We start from the raw sequence: 16824 nt of genomic DNA, 5'->3' as shown, positions 1-16824 counted from the left end.
TGGTGTTAAAGATCCCCTAAAACACTCACCCTCGAGCTTAAGCTTTAACATCAGCTCAAATGTAAGGGAAGAAACATTACGGCCTTCGGGGTCACCTCCAGAAAGGCAGAGCTTCAATGAAAACACAGTTACCTTGGTGACTCTGACACATAGACACACTGCTGTCCTATTTCATAGCCTTGCTGAGACAAGTCATCTGGGAATTAAAGCTTTACTTTACAAGAAAGCCACATTTTGGCCTCTCAATTGCTGAAATTTACAGGCATTAAGATGGTCAGGAAACTGTCCACTTAATACTGGTTTCATTACTTAGCATGCTTTTCTTTCACTAAAAGAGTATTCAATCTTGAGCTCAACATCAATTCTGTTAAGCACATCAATTGCTGGGGTATGCTTATTGCTTATCCTGCCATTGAGAACTGTATTGATCAGACGTTGAACAACATGACCATCCGGTATTAAGGAGATGCCGAAGGTGGCACTCCTAAAGCAGCAGGAAGTACAGATTTGGGGTCAGAAAAACAGAGGCTGCTCAGCAGGAGATTAACAAGGTGCCATCCCTCATGGGGATGACACTGGGATCAATGTCATGCTGTCCCTCCATGGAGCAGGGCTGTGCCCTCCCTCACTGTGCAGCCCTGCCAGGCACTGCCCTGTGCCACCACACAGCTGCAGCTCATGCAATGCACTGCCTGGGAGCCAGCCATTGTCCAGAGGCCATGAAAGGAACATTCAAACATGTCATATTTACCCCCCATCTATTCATTCAAATCAATTTATTAAACTGCACGTTCAGCCCTTGAGCTCTACGGCCGCAGACATCAGCGCAGCAGCTGCTCCACACAGAGCACTTTGTGGGGTCCATGCATGGGGTCACAGCAGGCACAGATTGGATGGGACCTGTTACAGCAATGTCACCAGAGCAGCTCTGCTGGTCATTAGTGCTGACTGCAGGACATGCAGAGCCTCCAGAGGATTCCAAGGTGGACAGCAAGCAGGAGGGCACTGTGTGCACCAGCACAGCACAGCACAGCTCTAGCCCAGGGCAGCAGTTCCCACACAGCCCTCTGCTGACCACCTCCCACCATGGGGTTTGGAGCTGTTCTGGGCTTCAGTGTAGCCCTCATCCTGGGAATACTTCTTAATTAATCTGATTGAGGTGTTAACACAAAGATGCAACCAAGGGAAAAAAAGCAGGGAAAACAACAACAATCCTTCTAGAACATCATCGTGAGATCTATCCGTGTTTTACTCCAGCCCTGGTCCAATACTTAGATGCCCAGGCAATGTTGAACATCCACACTTGTGCCAGTGATCCTACTGAGTGTAGCTCAGAATAGGTAAAACATTAACAATACCAGCTCCCAGCAAAAAGCCAGCATTAATTCAATAGAAGGGCCAGCCAGCAGCCAGCAGGGCAGTAACTGCAGCCAGGGGGATAACGTCATAAAGACAATAGAGATGGTAACTAATGAGACTCACACCCAGATGATGCCTTGTAATTGTACAGCAAACTCCTTGTTTTCCAGTTCTGCAGCTGTGATCTGTGACTTTTTTCCTGCACCCCACACCACTTGTTGTTCTCAAATGAGTTATGTTTGTACTGTTTCTCCCTCCAAATCCACATCTGCAGCAGCTCAGACGAAATATGGCAGGATTTCAAAACCCTTCACTACCAGTTTGCCACCTGAGCCTCCCCCCCCCACAGCACCAACTCAACTCCAACCTTCGTCTCAACTTCATTAGAGTGAATGAAATAGCATAAAATCCTCAGCACATATTTCTTCTGAACTTAGTTTGAAAGCAGCAGTGATAAGTTCTCATTGTAGTATTCAGAATTTCGGCACTGAAGTATCAAAAGTGCATCATTCACATTCTGTGACACTAAAAGACCTGCTCTATACCTTAACAACCCAGATCTCCTGAGCACATCAACAGGTTGAATAACAACTACAGGAGTAGTTATTATATCTCAGCTTCAGCTGAAGTATTCCAAATAATACTTTGGTAGAGCAGCCAACATTGCAAAGCTGGGCTCAGGAAACACAGGAATGCATTTCTGTGCAAGGGCTGGGAGAAATAAAACACACACATGACCAAAACTTTGTAACCGTGACCTCAGAGCTCTCACTTCCCTTCTTTGTGCTCACTTCCTTGGCTGCAGGAAAGGACATTGTTTGTGTAATTCAAAGACTTTTCCTGAGCATTACTTGCTCAGGGTTTAAACAATTGTCCACATCCTTGAGTTGAACGTGTTGCAGAAAAATAAAAGAAGCTTTATTTTTGAACAAAATAAGCAGTTATTGTGATCGGCCCATTTGTGTTCACACTCAAGTGTTTAGTTGTGTAACACATTCCCCAGGTGTACCATTGCTACAGCTCCTCCACAGCTCTGAGCACACCTAACATCAACATACATACAACTCTGCTAAGGTACCATTTAACCCTTTTTCAGCAAATAGGAACTGTAGGAACTGTTAGAAGTCCACATCTTCTGTATCAAAGAAATATTCAGATTAATTTTCAGTGCCTACATCACCACAAGAACAACACAAACCCAAGTAGTTGCTTTGCAACCTAAGTGAAAGATTGAGAAATGCTTTTCTACAGTGATACTCCACCCTCAGACAGCTCTGGGGTAGCAAACTGAGTCCAAAATGTTGTATTGTTGGCTCAAATTCTGTTGAAGTCCTCATCTTCAGCCCAGCTACAGGCATGCCTTTAGGGCCAATGGGACACAAGTGCAGTTTCTGTGTATTTTTTGAACAGATTTGAGTTCAAACACATCACACTAAATACCTGTTTGAATGCTTCACTGAGCTGCCATTGAGGCTCAGCTGGCCAACACTGACAGCATTTGAAGATGCACACGCTGCGCTGAACTGCGTCACTTCCCTGGCATGAGGAGGGCTGACACTTCAGGATGACGTCGAGCACCAAGAGCTCAATGGCACTAACAAGTCACATTGCCACCCAACATAAAGGTGCCAGCTCCCTCCAGATGAACCCTCTCCTTTTAGGTCATTATCAGAATCCAGCACATCCACAGTAAAGGTAACGATGCTGCAGCATTCCCATGGCATTAGAAAGGTGTGCAAAGGAAGACCTCATTCAGGACAGACACAGGTGTGGGGTGACATGCAGACAGACACTGCTGCTGGGCTGACAGAGGGAAAGACCTTCTCTGACTTACAGGCTCAGCCCTCCTGCTCACCATCCGTTTGTGGAGCAGAACCTGAAAGACCTACCAAGCCCCAGGCTGAGTAAAGGCCTGGACAGCATCTGAATCCCATCACTGAATCACCACAGCTTCACCTCACAGAAGTTCGATCCATTTGTGAGTGTCTGTGCCCCACTACAGCAACCTACAGCCCCAAGTGCAGCTTCAACGGTCCGACACATTGGGCCAAGCCCTGCATCCTGCTGGACCCCATGCAGAGGATTCTTGTCTGCTCCATTGGCCTTTGCAGCCACATAAGAGGACTGAGGCAGGAGGAAATCTCTTCCCTCTGTTCTCATCCCAGTTCAGCCAGCAATTCAGCCTGCAGTCATTCGAACTCTTCAGATCTCAGTTTCACCCAGTTAATGACATACATCTGATAATTGGTATGAGAAGTTGCTCTGCACAAGTTTCTTTTTCTGCAATGGATGAGAACAGATAACACAACAGTATGGTATTCCTTCTTGAATCTAATTTTTTTTCCTCTTAGTACTCTTCTGTGACCTCCCCTAACACAGCAACGTCCCTTTCTCTATTGCATAACTTATTCCAGTAGAGCTGTCCAAAAAAAGTCCTTATTTAGACTATCTTACGGAGCAGCGCCTTTGGACAAAGTCAAAATGAAAACAAAAGAAATGATCAGAGAAGAGGTTTTCAAAGAAAGAATTCCAGAGTAACTAACTCCGGAATTAGTCCGAGTCATTCTAAGCAGATAAAATTACCCCATTAGATTTCAGAGTAATTTCTTTCTTGAAGTCTATACTGTCTGAACTAAATCATAGCAACCAAGTGAGACAGAACAGTCCAGCCTGGAGTCATCGCCTGTTGCTTTGTCCTTCCTGCTCAACCCTTCCTCTCCATATCTTAAACCTGACAACACTCTCAGCCAGGCAGAAAAGCCAAGGCAAGGTATTACCTGCCATATCACTTTGTAGCTACATCCTGACATGGACAGAGACTGAAGCCAACCACCCCAAAAATAGTTGTGACCACACATCCCTTACAGTAACCATTCTGATTTTCATGTTGTTCATGGATGTGGTTGGAATTTCATTCCATGTACAGCTTTGAAGTAGCCAAATGAGTACCAGAAAGCTGAGTGACAGGAAGGTTACTTTCCCTTACTGAGGAATCACAAAATGGCTATAATTTTTATGCCAGAATTCCCCTGCGTGTCCACTGCTTACTGTAGCACATTTAACCATCAGTCCTTCCTTCTCATTTATCAGGTTTATACATAAACATACTTGAACGACCTCAAAGCAACACTGGCAATACTAGTCCTTATTCACATGTAACTTAACAAGGGTTTGCCTCCTGTTTCCTCCTCAGTTCCATGGCTTTAGTAGCATGTGTACAATTGGACATAGCTCGCCAACCAACAGATTTATCCACCACAATTGACTATGGCTGGGAAGCACGAGGGAGAGTGCTGTGACTCCACACAGGGAAGCTGGGAACGACTGAACATGATTCACAGAACTGATTGCTCACACACAGCCAACCTGCACGCAGTCATCACATGGGATTATCAATCAGCATGAAAAAGGACTCCTTATGGGAGAGCTCTCACCGGAGTCCCAGCAAAACACAGCCCTGCTGCTCTGCATTCCCACATGCAAAACATGAAGTTCAAGCACTGTTGAGAGCATCACATTTAACCCAAATAGTTGAACAGCTGCTTTGCTGAGACCTGGAAACAGGCTTCGCTGAATGAGAAAATGCACTGACAAGCACATGCAGGAGCAGCAAGATGCGGGGGTTTTTTCTTTCCATTTTCTTAGGAGCATACAGATGAAGTCAGCACTCCAGTTCCAAACCACATAAACCTGTTAACCACGCAGGGCAAGAACTAGAAAGTCTTCCCTTAAGCCCGACCTGCTGCTTGCTGGTTTACACAATTACTGCACACTTGGTACATGCATTTACAGAATCAAAATCATTTTCTGCTATACTTATTGAGCTCCCCCCCCCGCCCCTTTTGAACCTTCTCCTGCCATAACCACCATCGCCAGCCGCACTTTCCACGCCCTGCCAGGAGCGGCCGATCGCTCGGGCAGAGCGCTGCGCTGCAGCCGCGTTCCCCTCTCCGCCCCCCGCCCCGGGCCGGTACCTTCCGTGTGGCAGCTGGAGGAGAGGATGGTGTTCGCAGGCCTGAAGATGTAAGGCAGGTAACGTGAGAAGCATTTCATCTTTCAAAAAACGGTATTTAAAAAGGGGCGAAAAAAACATCTACAGCTTAAAAAAAAACAACAAACAAACCAAACCTCTAAAAATAAAGGAAAACATGAAGCAAGCCCTCCTCACTCCATGAGGATTCCTCCTGTTTCCAGATAGCCTACATGGCGCAGGCAGGGGCTCGCTGCGGGGGCTGCCCCGCCGGCCCCGCCGCTGCCCGTCCCCATAGCGCCGGCCGCCCGAGCGGCCCCGGCCCCGGGAGGAGCCCCGCGGGCGGAGCGGAGCAGAGCGGGACGCCCGGCCGGCACCGGCGCGGCATTGGCTGGGCGCGGCCGGGCGGATCGCTGACTCAGCCGTCCTGCCGGGCCCGGCCGCACTGACGCCCGCTGCCCCTCCGCCACCGGGAAGGAGACGAGCCGCGATCGCTGCGGGAGGGAGAGTGCGGAGCCTGCCCGGGTCATTCGTGCTCTTAACGCTGCAGCTCTCCCGGCGCAAAAGCAAAACGCAGATAGGATTTCCAAGGTAACGTCAGTTACGTGTTGCCTTGTGGGGTCAGAGCAGCCGAGCGGCTTTGCTCCCTCAGATTGCAGGGACCTGGAGTCACCTGAGGGTTCACAGAGAGCACTCGGAAACAAAGCACAGCACATACAGTCAAAACGTATTTCAGGTTATTTTAAAGAAGCACTTGTAATTCTGCCTTTCCAACATCCTGTTACACATGCAGCATTTAAGAAGCAAAACACGGTTAGAGCTTAAGGCACAAACCCTCACACCTGAGTGCAATCCAAACTCTGCACCAGCTCTGCAGCTGCCACTCAGGTGCACACGATGGAAAGAATCAGTGTGAGGAGGGCAGACTGGAGGGACATAGCACGACAAGCTGCTGGTCTAATCTCTCGTTTTCCTGATGTTTAAGTACTCTGTGCTTTAGGACCAACTCACTGAACATCTCTGTGTCATGTGAGCTGTTAAGTTTCATCATCTCTCTGCAGTCTCATTTGCATTGTCAGACAATGACAACATGACTGCATCTATACCAACGAGATGCAAAGCACCTGTGGCACTGAGGAGTGCAGCTTTTCACTGCACATGAATCTCTTCATTCAAAACATCCACTCTGGACTTGTAAGGCAAATGCAGGTCTCACCACTGGCAGGGCAAAGCCATCCTGCACAGTGCATAGAGTGCTCACTACATCTGCATTACACAAGTGAGGGTGGCTGATTAAGAACCATTGTGTATCTCAAGTCCATCCCAGGAAACAAGGATGCAGTGTTTTAATCGAGTGCTCTTTATAACAACCACCTGTATGTGTCCATACACGACTCTCACGATGAGATTATTTCACACACTAATCTGGAAACATGAAACTGTCTCTGAAACATTGTCATGGGACAGAAATATGAATGTTGTGCCTCTCTGTGTTCTGTGTGAAGGTGAAGATCTTCCACTGTTACTGAGAAACTATGCACTTAAAGACAGACATGAACGTTCCCCAAGAAGCAGATTAATTCCACCTCACTATAATAATGTACCAAAATAAAAGGCCTTCACTGTATTTTTGTGGATTTTATCTATTTAAATAGATGTGCTTACTTTTTATGTTCCATTAACGAAATGCATCTCACCTCACGTGGAGGGATATGCACTAGAGCTTAATTAGCAACACAGACATGAAATCAACACACAGGAGCACAAACCAGGCTCTGAGTCAGCTTAATAAGCCCAAAAACTGTCTTTTGACTCTGAATGAGTGAACACAGCCACTGATTTGGAGCTATTGGTTGCACTTGTGGACTTCTGTGACAAACAGATGAGAGCAAGCAGGTGTAATAAAATGCCAGATGAGCTGGAGGAGGCAGCAGCCTGTTAGGATTGGAGGATGTTCCAGCTGCACAATATTCCAGAACCCGGGTAAAACTTCTGACTGCAGTGGGACCAATGTAACTGAGCCACTGCTATCAATGTGATATCAGTGGGCAGCTTTGCTGTATGTATGCTTGCAGAACAATAAACAAGAAAAGCAATAAACAAGAACAGAACAAAATTATAAACTCCATGAGTATCTCTGTGAGGGTTTATGTGCACAGGCAAAGGAGCAAACACACAGAATTAGTCTCTTCAGCACATCAGAGCCAGAATAATAACATCACATCCAGCTTAAGGAGACTCTTCCTCACTGAAGAGTGTAGGACTCTATCAACATAACAGTAGCATCTCCTTTCAAATACAACTGTATGCATCCCATTAATAACCAAAACTGATCTCTAAATTCAGAGTGCTTGGATGTTGCCAAGATTTCTGAAGGTCAGAAATGCATCATAAGGATGGGCACAAAACAAACAAGTTACAAATGAACTTCTAATAAACAGAGAGATAACTGGGATGTAGGCACAAGTATGACACTTAATTCATAGCTACACACTGTTAGGTGGAATGATACAAAGATGGTAACAGATATTCAGAAGGTTACTTATAAGGAAAGACTCACTGATATGGATGCCTTTACTGGGAAAAGCTGAGGCAATCTCCACTGGGGAGCAACCTCCAAGAGATGTTGCTTTAGTGGTGGTCAGCCCTTAAATGAGATCTAGAGGAGGTAGAGACAGTCTCCACCCCTTCTGGGAGCACAGCTCCATTACTCTCACCTGTGCTCCCACAGCTGACCCAACACTCGCCTCAGCTGATTAATCAGAGGTTCAGGCTGTGATTACCAGTTGTATGGGAATACAACACACATCTGAACACATACATGCCTGTATTCATATACAAGCAAAAACAAAACCAGCAAAACAGAACTTTCCACTCAGTCACACTGAGGCCATTTGCACTTGCTGATAAGACCTGACAAACTCGGATGCCTTTTTGTTACTGGTTTCATTGAATGTGGCCTTATCCATATGCCTCTTCTGTTCTATCTCTGGATTAATAAGCGGTGCAGTAAGAGAAAGCAAGATAAAAGTGTGAAATGAGAACAAGAAAATGTAGGAGGAAGTCCAGTATTGTGCTGGGCACCAAACAATCATCACAGGAGGCACAGGGCAGCACAAACACGTTCAGTTTTAAGGGCAGGAGAAAGGAATACATCCATTCCTTTCCAGTTGCCCATGTGTTTGCAATTCACACGTTGTCTGAATGCCTGCAGGAGTGCCAAAGTGATTTAGGAGCACAGATCACCCTGAAAGCTACTGGCTCTCCTAGGAGCTGCCCTAAGCTCCTGGATCTCCCATACACCTGCACCAGCTCCTCCTTGTCTTTGAATATGCATGTATCTTGTAGATACATATCTGTGTCAGTGAAATTAATTTTTAATACCAGTACACGAATGGGCAGCAAGTGAATATTGTGTCAGCCAGGAACAGAACCCAGCTGATTCTCAGGAAGGATGTTATGGTAGAGCAGTGTGTCACACAGTTCCCTGAGACATTGAAGCAAATAGAAGCTCAAAAACAAGGGAAACATGTTTCAAATAGTGTTGATGCTATTAAATCACAATGCCTTCCAATTCAACCTTTGGTTTCAATTATTAATTTTAGTTACCACCCCTCCTACCATCTCTACACAAGGAAATCAGGAGAGAAAAGGATGCACCTTCTCCCTCTACCCCCCAGCATGCAGACAGCCCTGTGCAAGAAGTAGGCAACAAATGAATACTTCGTGACCGCAGGCAGCACAAGGGGAAATGGAACCTACCTTCTGTCACCCCGACATCGATGGTTCCCTTCACCTGACTGAAGCACCACAGCACATCCTGCATGAGGTTTCCAAGTCCTGCCAGGAAGCAGATGCAGAATGAAGATGCAGTGATTCTGGGATACAGCTTGCCCGTTTTTAAGCAAACACACATACATACATACATGTAAACTGGCATACAAATATCAGCAGTCTCTGTGTGAAAATAAACTCACCTGGTATCATTCTCCCAGTCAACACACAGGGTTAGTGTGGCAGAGCTGAGAGCATTGTCCCTGTACTGTGAATCACCCGTCTGTCTGCGTGCTCTTGTACCATCTCAGGGCCAGTCCCAGAATGGTGCAATTGGAGCCGTCCCCTCCACATCACAGCAGCACACAGAGCAGTCAGGAGGCCCCGCAGTCACACTCTTTGTCACAGCCACTCTCCATCAGAATACTAATGGCCCCAATCCTTTCCATCACTGTTAAAGGGAAAGTAAGACAGAAAAAGAGAACTATGATTACTACTACCACTAATGGGTATTTTTTCTATTTTATGGCCCATCTCATTGTGAGCCGATTGGTAACAAATCCCATCAGAATAAAGTCACATCATGGTCCGTCATAACATTACCAGAACCCCCTGGGAAGCAGAAGAGCACTGAAGTTGCTTTACAAGAATCCTGGAGGCACGTCTGCCAGAGGGCACACCAGCGAGCTGCAGATCTCAGCTGTTGTTGCTGCCATAGCAATGCCCCATTATAACATTCAGAGAAATGAGGATTTTATCTATTACTATCCCTCAGTTTATGACAGCTCAGCAGATTTTCCCTTTTCACATCGCACAAAAATTCCACAGCCTCAGAGGACAACTCACTCCCTTTTATCCCAGAGCATTTCATCCCACAGCACTTTCCAAACAAGAAGAAAGCAGCACAGTGGATCTACAAAGGCAGGAAATAGCATCATATTCATGAATCACACACAGGGAAAACGTGTCGCAGAATATCTGAGCACCTGGCAGTGATCTCAGGCTCACGTGGGAGTAACACTGAGATACAGCCCCAACCTGATACTCTCCCCCAAAAGAAAAGGAACACTTGAGTCAGGGGAGATAAGTCATGGTCCGAGATGTAACTGAGTTCCTTGGACTCTTCCATGGCCCGTCCATGTCTCTGTGAGATTTCTGTCTATTTTTATTTATTTGATGGTTGTGTTTTATATATTAATGACAGTCAATATATATCACGTATACATCAATGTATACATTAAAAGCATTGTGGCTACCTGGGGGTGTTGCAGCCCTGAGGAGCCCTCTCTGGTGTCACTGTCACCAGATTTACCCATCAGGGAATAATGGTGCTAGTGGGATAACGCGTGCTCACAGCTGGAGGAGTTCTTTGGATTGCCAGAAGATGACTTTTGCTAAGGGAATATGCTTCCCTGGCTCATGTTTGCTCAGCCATCTCCCAGGAGGATAGGAGGGAGAACATTTATGCAAGTTAGTTCATACAAATCAACAGCTGTTTTTTTTTTTCCCTCTGATTTGAAATGTGAATTATAAAGGCTGGAAAGCAAATACAGCAATCAAACCCATCAGACAAGAATATTTTCATGTGTGGGATTTTCTAGATGTGGTTATGACAATAATAAGATTTCTGATTCTCTACCCTAAGCAATCCAATGAACGAATACTTCCTTTTCTGACTATGGTGGTAAAGTTTATGTGGTTGCTATTTTCCTCTTATAATAATGTCACTATTTATTGTTTAGTCACTACAGGGACACTGTGGAAGCCTCATGCTCGGTGGATAGCTGTCATTTGATAATGTTTATCTGAAGAACAGAGTGTCTTTTTGCTCAGTGAAGAAGTGAATGCTTTACTGTGCTCCCAGACGCTTCAATGTAAGGGATGGGGTTTTATGGACATGTGGATGTGCTGCAGGAATTGCCAAGCTCCCAGTTAAATCTGCTGTATCATCATTACTTCTGCATAACCACCAGACTGATTTGAGCCTTCAGTCCTTACTTTTCTGTTTGCCAACCTATGACTGCTTTGTATTGCAGCTTTATTAATGTATCACTTGCATAAGAGATTACTGATGTTTCAGATGACATTCTGGCACTTTGCAAAGATTTTTATGTGCATAAACACATCTGTCTCATTTTGTGTGACTCTTCTGAAGATGACAAACACCACGTGTTGGGTGATGTTCTCTACATGTTTTCAAAGTATTTCACAGGGTGATGCCGAAGATGTTTGTGAAGAGCTTTCAGCAATGGGAACGTGGAGTTGGACATCTGAGCTCTTCCAAATGCTGAACATGGTCCAAAGATAAGGCAGCTGTTTTGTGACACAAAGTCAGGAGCTCGTGATGCAGTTGTAACAGTTTCACAGGTGTGTAAGGCATTGAAAAAAAAATACACAGAGCTCCCAATTGCCATTTTAACCCCCCAGGTCCTATGGCATGACCTTCTGTCTCTACGAGTTGAATTCAGGCAGATATATTAATAATTGCCTGAATAACAGACCTCCTTAATTTGCTTTCAGGCCATCCCTCTGTGGTTGGATGTAAGTTTGCCAGGAACTTTGCCATAGCGCAGAAATAATACAAATCACAGAGCTGGGTAAGGATGTGCCAGCAGTCACTTCCAGGCACAACTTCCATTCATTTGGAAGAATGCAGAAACTTGAGAAAGAAAAAAATAGGAAAGGAAAGGAAAGGAAAGGAAAGGAAAGGAAAGGAAAGGAAAGGAAAGGAAAGGAAAGGAAAGGAAAGGAAAGGAAAGGAAAGGAAAGGAAAGGAAAGGAAAGGAAAGGAAAGGAAAGGAAAGGAAAGGAAAGGAAAGGAAAGGAAAGAAAAGAAAAGAAAAGAAAAGAAAAGAAAAGAAAAGAAAAGAAAAGAAAAGAAAAGAAAAGAAAAGAAAAGAAAAGAAAAGAAAAGAAAAGAAAAGAAAAGAAAAGAAAAAAACCATTTTGAATCTTGTCAAAAAGAAGCCCTGAATCCTGGCCATGCTCAGACAGCAGCGCTGCTGTGACAGTCTCACACTGTGCCATGCCACGCTGTGCTGTGCCATGCTGCGCCTCCCAGCAGTTCAAGTCACAGTCAGAGCTTTGGAGCAGCTCATGGTGAGCTGACGTCTGATGCTGAACCATAGAAGGGGAAAGAAATGCATTGAAGGGAAAGCTGTGAGTGGAGGGGGAGACGGTGAGCACGATGTATCTGAATGCAGGCAGTGGAAAGAAGGAAGGTTTTTGGTGGAGATCAGATGGAAGGTTTGACGAGCAGCTGTGAGCCTCATCTGCATGCTGTGCTACTTGCAGAGCTCAGCCCGGGACCTTCCCTTTCACAGACAGCTGTTCGGTATAGTTTTCTTTGCCCAGCAGCCTTTGCCACTCCCTGTTCTCAGTCCTGCACTGTTCACATCGCACCATTCTCTCCTGCACTGTGCTGTTCGCACTGGGCACAACAGGCAGGACTCCTCAGCTTCAGGTACCTCCCAGCTGCCCGATAATCAATACCACTGTACTGCGGACACCAGGCTGGAAATACGGGCCCTGCTGGTTGAGTCCCCATCTGACACGTTGGAGAAGATGCAGGTGGAATGAATGGTGTCATGTTTTTATGCTCAATTACTGGCTTCAGCGAATTCTCAGCAAACCATGTGGAGCTGCTGTGCTACCCATCATCTGTAACTGCTGAACTTGTTTCCTTCAGAACATCAGTTCTTACCAGGAGAGTATTTTGGTAGCAAAGCTCATTTCCCGATTTTGATGTATAAAAAAGCCCACCTGCAAACCTGATCTCTCTTCTCTGTGTGCAAATTAAATGTTCTTTTATTCTAAGAAGTTGGAGAACTTCCTAAAATCAAATGTGCCTGGGGAAGGCCTCCATGCAAGTACTGATGGGCTGTGTGCTGTCAGCTGCCAACTGTACCACATCCTGTTCTGAAACTGAGTCGTGAACGCTGTACAGCAGTGGGGGAGCATCTGCCTGAGCTGTGTGTGACAGCCTGTGGATGCTGGTGAGACTGAGTGCTGCACACAGAATGAGGACATTCCCTGGTGTGTCTGAGGTTGTGGTTTGCGGTAGTTTAGAAGAGGGAAAGCAGGAATACTTTTTACTTCCCAGTCCATCTATAGATATATCACATAACTGTAAACCAGCAAATTTTGATGTGTGTCTGTGTTCACTGTTGTAAGGCCAAACTCAGAGTTTTTTGGAGTAATTTTGAACTTCCCAGATCCTTGAGGAGACCCATTAAAATAACAGGGTTTTTTTTCCTCACAAAGCTATACATAGAGCATTCATTTCTGCAGAAGTCAACCCTCCATAGAGCACTTTGCACCCTTCAGATCTGGATATATTCATATGCAGTTGAAATTCACTGCTGACCTTTTCAAAGCAAACGCAGCCAGCTCTGTGCCCAAGTGGCACCACAGCAAAGGGAACGTGCAGCACAGGGACCACAGAGCTTTGTGTTGCACGAGATAAGGGCGAGGGCACTGCACTGCCAGCAGATGCACACACAGCACCCCATGACATGCAGGTTTTTGCAGACTCTTCACCAGGAGTAGAACTGTAGAAGGAATATGGAGCTTCAGTTGATAACACCGTGAGTGCAAGAGGGGCTGCCCAGCGGTCTTCTGGGCAGGTGATGTCCTCTGAAGTAACTCGGAGTTTCGAGGACCTTCTCTGACATAAGCTCCAGTGTCCCCTAGCGGGACAGTCCTGCAATTTCACTCATTGCAGGGTGGAAAAACTGTTCATGTCTTTTCCATACATAGGAGACCAAACCCTAACAGAAGCCTTGTAGAAGTACTACTGCTGTGTGTTCTCTTTTAAATTGGGCTATGGGATATTTTGGGTTGCTTTACAAGAAGAATGTCCAAGCCATCCTCAGAAGCCACATAACTGCATTATTGCAGCCCTGTGCAGGTGGCTGTGCTGTGCCAGACTCTCGCATGAGAGTCCACAGCTCAGGTAAGTTGCAACTCTCATCCACTCCATTCAACTATTCAGTACTTGTCCCCAGATCTGCTATCAGTTACTCTATATGTGGAGCACAGTGGAGTAAGGTCAATTCAACCCTGAAATGGTGGAGAGGGACAGAAGCTCCAAAGCAAGCCGGATCCAGACTGATCCAGAACAACGCCTGTCAACAAGCAAGGTCAGCAGACTCGGGCCATAATTACAGAAGGATGCAGATTAGAAGGATGCATGACTACAAACAGGATGCAGACATCACTGAGCATAACACCTGGTGCCCATTTCAGGAGTTTTCCCAGAGGTTTGTTTTGTTTCATTACATAGAAGCTATTTGATATTTTACTCATCTGAACTCCAGTGTATGAACATGCACAGCACAAAGTAAGTGAGCAGGCACTGACATTCCAAATCCACAAGTGTGTGCCAAAGAAGTTCAGCACATCACAGCGCCTTCCAGGCACGGGGCACTGCAGGCTGAGTGCTCCCTCCATGCTGTCCTAATGGCACTCTGAAGGGCTCCCGCAGTGCAGTGCATTGGCAGCAATAAGAAGAGCTGTGCTGCTCCTGCTACAAAGCACGGCTTCCAAAAGTCAGCAAGGAGCCTCCCCTGCCAAAGCTTGTGGGAAATACATCTGTTGCCTTTATATGAACAAATGGAGATGAGCAACGAGTTAAGGAGAGAAGGACAAAAATCAAACTGCTGTGTAAGATTATTGGAACTATCCAGAGCAAGGTCATCCTGGCTGTGGGAGGAGCTGGACTGTGCAGCCCAGAGGCAATGGGCCACTTGTTTGGGCCATTTGATTCTTGGGGATGAAGGGTGTAAATATACCTGTCACTTTAATGATTAAAAAAACTCCAAACCCTAACAGGGCTTCTCATTGTTCAGCTTATCCATCTCTGTCTAGAGCTTTCCAAAGCCTTTATTCAAGTCAATGCGCAACATTGGCACTGGCTCACATGAGCTGGAGAAGACAGTGATGCTTTTGTGCAGTCATACTCGAAACTGTGTCCTTGGAGGAGTGTCCTCTCAGGGTTTTTCTTAAGCAAATCCAATCTCTGATGGCTTTTAAAGACTCTTCAGAGGAATAGCACTGTTCCTTCCCCCACCTTGGGGGATGCATCTGTTCATGGGTGCTCCAGTCTTTTTTGGCTGCTCATTAATGTAAGTCCATTTAAACCATGAGAGGCCAGCAGTGGCTATTAAAACATGGTTTGTGGAAGATACATCATACTGTTAAACATTGCCAGAGGGTTACAGCTGAGAAATGGATGCTGAATACACTTTCAATTCTTTTAGGGTTTAACGTTCCAGAAAATACATACTGTAAATGAGGTTAAGCATCTCAGGTTTGGTGGTAAGCTATTGTTAAAAGCGAGTTTGGTATCTGAAAGAAAACAATTCATAATTGGCTGAACAGTTGAACTTTTAGAAGAGTGAAAGAAAATACATTTTTCTCTAATTCAGAGGAGACAGTTGGGTTCATTGCTCCTTTGGCCTCTGTGGAGCATTTCGTCCTGCAGTACATGCAAAGCTGCAAGCTGGCAGGGAAGGGATGGGGATGGAGATGGGGATGGGGAAGGGTGAGCAGCTGGAAGCTGGGTGTGCCGCAGGGTCTTCCGGGCATCAGGGACCGCTCCGTCTTTCCTCCGTTGGGCGGCACCGGAGAGCCGCAGCTCCGCTCTGCCCCGCCTCGCAGTTCTGAGATCTCGAAGTGAGAGAGCTCCATTTCTGAAGCAAACTCTGGAAGAGGGGAGAATACATATATATATATATTAATGTGCTTTCTCTTTATGGAGTTAAAGCAGTTTCACCTAGAAGGGATTGGGCTCTCTGTTTTCTATGGGAAGTCAACCTTGTTTCAGCTTTCTGCAGGGAGAGACGAGCAGCGCGCTCCTCTGCTCAGTGCTGGACGGGAGCTGCACCTCTGCGCGCAGCCTCTGCCTTTTTTTTTTCAGCCCTTGAGCTCATTTTTGAGACAATCTGATGTTATGCATTTGTCTAAAATTCAGATCGTTTCAGGGGAACCCAATCTGTGTTTCAGCTCATTGGTTCTCCTCCAAGTAATAAATGAAGGCAGTTAAATTTGGATTAATCACTCTGACGTTTTTAGCTGCCCTGGAGGAAGAGCGGCTCTCCCTGGAAGCCCCCGGAGTGCGAGTACATGCCAAGATCTTGTGAATGAGAGAGAAGTCAGTACTTAAAGAACATGAGCAAAAGGATAAGAAATGCAGTCAATGCCCTTTTACAGGAATCTTTCAGATAGGAACGAGTTTGGAAGAGCAGACAAATATGCCACTGGGACTCAGCAGCGCCATTAGCAGAGTGACCCAGGCTGTCTCTGACTGGGTGCTGCTCACCTTCGCACCCTGAAGTCCCACCAAATCAAGCAAAGCACAGGAGATGGGCGGTGCCCTATGCTAGAGAAGTAACGGAGCATCAGCGCCCTGCAGGACAAACCCCTTCTGGAAGAGGACAGATCCTTGCTTTGCGATGTAGTGCACCTACCTGAGTGGGGCGGAGTCCCGGACCTTCCCTTAATATAAGCAGTAAAAATCTCTGGCACAGCACGAGTTAAAAAGAAGAAATAAAACCCAGACTAGGCAGCAACAAAGGGAGCAGTTCGCAAACACATCACGAATTGTCACAACGTTTTCCCTCGTGGCGGACGATCAGATCGTCCTTCTCCCAGTGGCAGGAAATGCCACACGCAGCGCAGCTGAAAATTGCTGATGTGGGAAGAGGACAAAAGACGCGCAG

General features: G+C 46.0%; 1 protein-coding gene and 1 long non-coding RNA gene across 3 annotated transcripts in view; both read right to left on the bottom strand.

Annotated features, from left to right (window-relative positions):
- PPP2R2B (protein phosphatase 2 regulatory subunit Bbeta) overlaps positions 1–9554 on the bottom strand; it is a 61946-nt gene extending 52392 nt beyond the window's left edge. Inside the window, exons 1-2 of one of the 2 annotated variants that reach the window (XM_015875487.3) lie at positions 9307–9554; positions 9092–9169 (exon numbers count right to left, since the gene is read on the bottom strand). In XM_015875487.3, the coding sequence (XP_015730973.3) occupies positions 9092–9169; positions 9307–9316 (88 nt within the window). In that variant the 5' untranslated portion in view covers positions 9317–9554. Of the gene's footprint in view, positions 1–5333; positions 5632–9091; positions 9170–9306 lie in introns of those variants that run through there. The other variant, XM_085519076.1, reaches the window with a different exon arrangement.
- A 5414-nt stretch (positions 9555–14968) lies between these two features.
- Positions 14969–16811, bottom strand: LOC107320064 (uncharacterized). The gene is made up of 2 exons (XR_001558125.3): positions 16573–16811; positions 14969–15807 (listed from the first exon to the last, which is right to left on the bottom strand). It is a non-coding gene; the product is annotated as an uncharacterized LOC107320064 (long non-coding RNA).
- Positions 16812–16824: the final 13 nt, after the last annotated feature.

This window comes from Coturnix japonica, chromosome 18 (genome assembly GCF_054131305.1).
Source record: "Coturnix japonica strain WE chromosome 18, WE-NBRP24, whole genome shotgun sequence".
Taxonomy (NCBI): domain Eukaryota; kingdom Metazoa; phylum Chordata; class Aves; order Galliformes; family Phasianidae; genus Coturnix; species Coturnix japonica.
The sequence above is the reverse complement of the archived record's forward strand: the minus strand, read 5'-3'. Positions and strand labels throughout refer to the sequence as shown.